Raw genomic sequence first — 5071 nt, forward strand, 5'->3', positions numbered from 1 at the left:
CAGGACATCCTTTGGCGAAGGTGAACAGAGTTTGTATAAATTTTTACTCTGAACCCCCAGGGGCCTGAGGGGCGGGGCCAAATAGGGGAAATAGAGTTACTCTTTTAAATCGCTACTAGTCATGAAGTTATGAATGAATTTGAACCAAATTTGGTCAGGAACATCCTTGAGGGGAGGGGGAACAGAGTTTATATGAATTTTTACTTTGTACCCCTAGGGGCCTAAGGGGCAGGGCCAAGTAGGGGAAATAGAGATTAGTCTTTTAATTGCTACTAGTCATAAAGTTTTAAATGGATTTTAACCAAATATGGTCAAGAATATTCATTGGAGAAGGGGAACCGAGTTGGTATGCTTTTTTACTCTGAATCCCCAGGGGACTGGGGAGTGGGGTCTGATAGGGAAAATAGGGGTTAATCCTTTAAATCGCTATTAATTATTAAGTTACGAATGGATTTGAACCAAATTTGGTCTGGAATATCCTTAGGGGAAGGGGGAAAGAGAGTTTATATAAATATTGACTCTGACCCCCAAGGGGCCTGAAGGGAGGGGCCAAATAGGGGAAATAGAGATTTGAGTTTTAAATGGATTTGAACCCAATTTGGTCAGAAACATCCGTGGTGATGGGGGAACAGATTTTGCATAAATGGTTACTGTGACCCTCAATCCCATAACTATGTATATCATCGCTGGGCATTAAGAGATAAACACAATTCTTATGTAAAAATAGGCCAAAGGGGTTTTCCCCACCCTAAGGGACTTAGTTTCTTTAAACACCATTATGGTGTAAAAATAATCCATATGGTCTTTCAGAGAGTACATTTTTGTATATGTATTGACAAATTGAACATGTACATTATTTTGACATTTGGTCAAATCCAACCAGGTGAGCGATACAGGCCCCATGGGCCTCTTGTTAAAATTCAGATGGAAATAATAGATGGGCTTTATCAGAAAACTTTCACATTGTTTTCTTAAAGCCCATTCATCATGGCAAGAAATATCTATGATGAAACATATCAAAATACAAGAAATATAAAGATAGTTATTTTCTATGATCTCCATAGGTTACCACGCCATAGGTCATCGTCATGACAAACCTGAAATTGAGGAGGAGCCTGCACCAAATCTGACCAATCAGAAGAGAGCCTTTGACCTACCAGAGCTGACCCATAACCTGAATCTCCTTGTAGATATGGCTGAAGAGGATATTATGCAAAATGATCGCAAGTATGAGATATTTTTTCTTTTTGAGCTGACCAAGATTACAAAAAATTGTGTATTCCATTGATATGTATCACACAGACCAGGAAGAGTGATAGATTGGGGGTCAGTGCTGGATGAACAGCCAATTAGGAATATTTCATTGTCAAAATGGGAATTTTAGCAAGATTTGGCCCCCATTTTCAGTTGTAGGAAAATCCCTGTACAGTATAGTCACATACTCCCTGGCTCCCTTTATGCCAGTATTTCAACCAATCATTTGATAGTAGTGGGCTTTTCTGTTCACCCTTCATCAGTAGTCTTTATGTCCATCCACTGTCATTTAGAACTCTGAACATATATTTCAGTCTCTGAGTTTGAGGTGAAAAATACAGATTTCTGAAAACAAAAACCTCCACAGTTTAACTATTTGTCTTAAAAACAGTTTTCTTAGTATGTTCAGATGCCTTAATGGTACCCTATAGGAGTATTTTTTTTAATGATTAAAATACCTCCCATATTTTTGTAGACATAGCTAGTCAAACAAATGTCCATATTGCATCCTATAAGTCCGCATAAACATAACAGCATAGTTGTTTTGTGGAAAGTATGTATGTAATCTACATAAGCAGTACAGGTTTTCCTGAAACATGGATTTTTTCGCTTATTTTGCCGAAATTACCCAACATTTTAGAAAATTACATGACAAAAGCAAGGTCTACAATTAGATAAGATGCATGATAAGAATTGATCAAGTTTTTTCTGTAAAACTTTGCCAGAGTAATAATATTATAGACATTATACAGCTTCTAACAGTTCATCTCTGTCCATGACCTCTAATGATTGAATATATAAATAATGGGGTACAGTCACCTGAAAACCTTTCCTGAGAATTTCATTTCATTGTTGAGTGAATTTCATGCAGTTGTCACAAGCTTATATAACTGGGAACTATATTTTGTGCTGGATGCATTCTGCTGAGTCATGATTTGGCTAATGGCACTTGCTATTACCATTTCTATATCAATAGTGAATATGACGATATGCTTAGCTGTTACAATTTGGTTTTACACAAATTTACAGTAATCTAGATTCCATAGACCCCAATGTGTGTCTAATTCCAACATTATATATACAATATACATGTGTACTATATGTAGATACTGTAATTATTTACATTTTCACAAAATCAAAATTTGAAATGATTTCTTTAAGAAATATCTAATTCAACAAATTTAGATAGAAGTGTATTATTTCTTTTTCATTCCTAGGGCCCCATGAGTGTGACCCTATTTAAACTGATGTATTTTATGACCCAAGGACCCCATGAGTGTGACCCTATTTGAACTGATGTATTTTGCGACCCTAGGGCCCCATGAGTGTGACCATAATTGAACTGATGTATTTTGCGACCCTATGCCCCCATGAGTGTGACCCTATTTGAACCGATGTATTTCACGACCCTAGGGCCCCATGAGTGTGACCATATTTGAACTGATGTGTTTTGCTTCTCTAGATTGCGGTACTTGAAGGATCATATTGTAAACATGAGGTACGAGAAAGAACGACTAGATGAAATCTGTAACCAGGAGGAAAAACTGATGGACAGGCTGAAAAAAGTGCTGGAAATTGTAGATATGTAAGTCATTTACAATGGAAATCAACAGTGCTTTCACAAATCTATGTTCTTTCACAAATCTATGTTCTAGGAAGGTATACATATACTATGACCTTTCCTTGCTGTTTTGATGGATCTGATTTATTTATAAAAGTGTCTGAAATTTTTTCATGGATCTTTCTGGAATTTTATTTTAATCTTGGTTCTCTAGTTGTGCATATTGAATTTTGAGACTGATCAGAAACAAAATGGCTAATATTTGGCCATTTTCAATTTTGACAGTTGAAGATTGTTTATTGGTATTTCTTAATTAGAAAGTTTTTCATTAATCATCCTCAGATTTCGTTTATCGGTTCCCCACAGTCCATAAATGTGCCCATTTAATAGGGAAATTTTTAGTAATCACCAATTCTTATTCAGAATTCATTGTTAAGAAACACCTTTCTTTCACATTCAGATATTTTGGTTGCTATTGTGTTGCCATTAATGCAAATGCATTATGTTTGTGATAAAATCCAAAAAGTTTATATACTGTATACAAATGTTGTTTACCAAAAATCTGGTGCAAAAGGGTAAAAAATTATATGAAAGAAAATTCATAGAGATTTATATCACACAGTTCCATTGCAAAATCTTTTGAGTTAGAGGCTAAGTTGCACTGACTCATATAAAACTAAAAAATATCTTCAATCAATGAGGGCCCACATAATTCTTTTTACAGTAAACTAGAAATTTTCATTGGTTCGACAAACCTATTGATTTCGACAATAAATGAATTATAATGTTACAGGTATGTTACAGGTAAACTAGAATTTTCATTTGTTGGATGTTTTCGACAAACCTATAGATTTGAATATAACTGGATTATCATGTTACAGGTAAACTAGAATTTTCATTTGTTGGACGTTTTCGACAAACCTCTAGATTTGAATATAACTGGATTATCATGTTACAGGTGTCAAAAAAGGACACAGCCTGGCTGTGATGATCCCATGTCCTTGTCCGAGTGTGCGGCCATCTTTAAATCACTCCAAGAAGATTATTATGAAGAGTATCGAATGTACGACTTGTCATCTCTAGCCATAGCTCTTGTCTTTCCTATGGTAAGTAGCACAACATCAACGTCATACGTCCATGGTCCGTCGTCTGTCTGTAAACAATCCTTGTTTCTTGAGAGAAGTACTGCAAGGATATATCTCAAATTTCACATGTAGGTTCCCCTTGGTCCCTTGTTGTGCGTATTAAATTTTGGTACTGATCGGGAAAACAAAATGGCCAACAGGCAGCCATCTTGGATTTTGACAGTTGAACTTAGTTATTGCTATTTCTTGCAAAGTACGTACTCAAAATCATATGGGTTTTACAGCATTTATTTGATTTAAAACTCATATTTTCTTTTCCAAAATTAGAGAAAAAGATTGCATCTAGATGTCAATTTACTTCATCAAATTATTTAAGAATTCAGTTAAAGGAATATGTAGTAATGACAAAAACATAATTTATGAAGCCATTTGCTGTTATAAATATTTCAATAACAGATGAAAAAACTATAAAATTCAGTCACTGGCCTCGTAGCATTTAGACCTTCAAGGGGCAAAATATTGTCTTATTGAAATCAAACTGGCTCAGAATACTCTATTCATGATTCATGACACATTTTTTTGGGAAATTAGTCGGAACTACTTTCCCATTGGTTAGACATGTTCACTCTGCCAGTTGGCAACAATTAAGCTGTTGGGCTTGAGGTTCAGATTGTGAAGCTATTGCTTCCCTATCAGTTTATTCATGGGTATCCTGTACTGGCAAAAGATGCTTACACAGGTGCAAACTGTATCCAATAGAAATACCGTTTTTTCAGTTTTTTTTGTTTTTTTTAAATACATTATTTTCATTTTGTGGATATAAGGAGGGAATAGAGACATCATGTTGCACCAGCTTAAATTATTAATTTTATTATTAGATGAAGCAGCATTTTACTGGCTGGGATCCCCTGAAGAACCCCACACATGGCCTAGAGACGGTGAGAGAGTGGAAGGCACTTCTAGAAGACTACACTACCAAATTGGCGGCCGGACCCCTGACTGGGGGTCAGGACATGGACGTGTATCAGAGGCTACTCTGGGATGTATGGCTGCCATTTGTTAGGACTACAGTGTTGTAAGTACCTAAGGTTTGACTTTAACTGATGGTGAAGAAACCTAGACTGAAACTGTTGGCTTGTCTCTAGCTTTGCCTCTGACATTGTCCAAAAGT

At 35.9% G+C, this 5071-nt stretch overlaps 1 protein-coding gene across 1 annotated transcript; it reads left to right on the plus strand.

Annotated features, from left to right (window-relative positions):
• Nucleotides 1-1064: 1064 nt before the first annotated feature.
• On the plus strand, nucleotides 1065-4975 carry LOC117320428 (tuftelin-interacting protein 11-like; the record flags this gene model as incomplete). Its single annotated transcript, XM_033875029.1, has 4 exons — nucleotides 1065-1227; nucleotides 2717-2839; nucleotides 3774-3921; nucleotides 4779-4975. Coding segments are annotated over 4 exons (631 nt in total), but the record flags the coding sequence as incomplete, so codon positions are not given.
• Nucleotides 4976-5071: the final 96 nt, after the last annotated feature.

This window comes from Pecten maximus, unplaced genomic scaffold (genome assembly GCF_902652985.1).
Source record: "Pecten maximus unplaced genomic scaffold, xPecMax1.1, whole genome shotgun sequence".
NCBI lineage: Eukaryota > Metazoa > Mollusca > Bivalvia > Pectinida > Pectinidae > Pecten > Pecten maximus.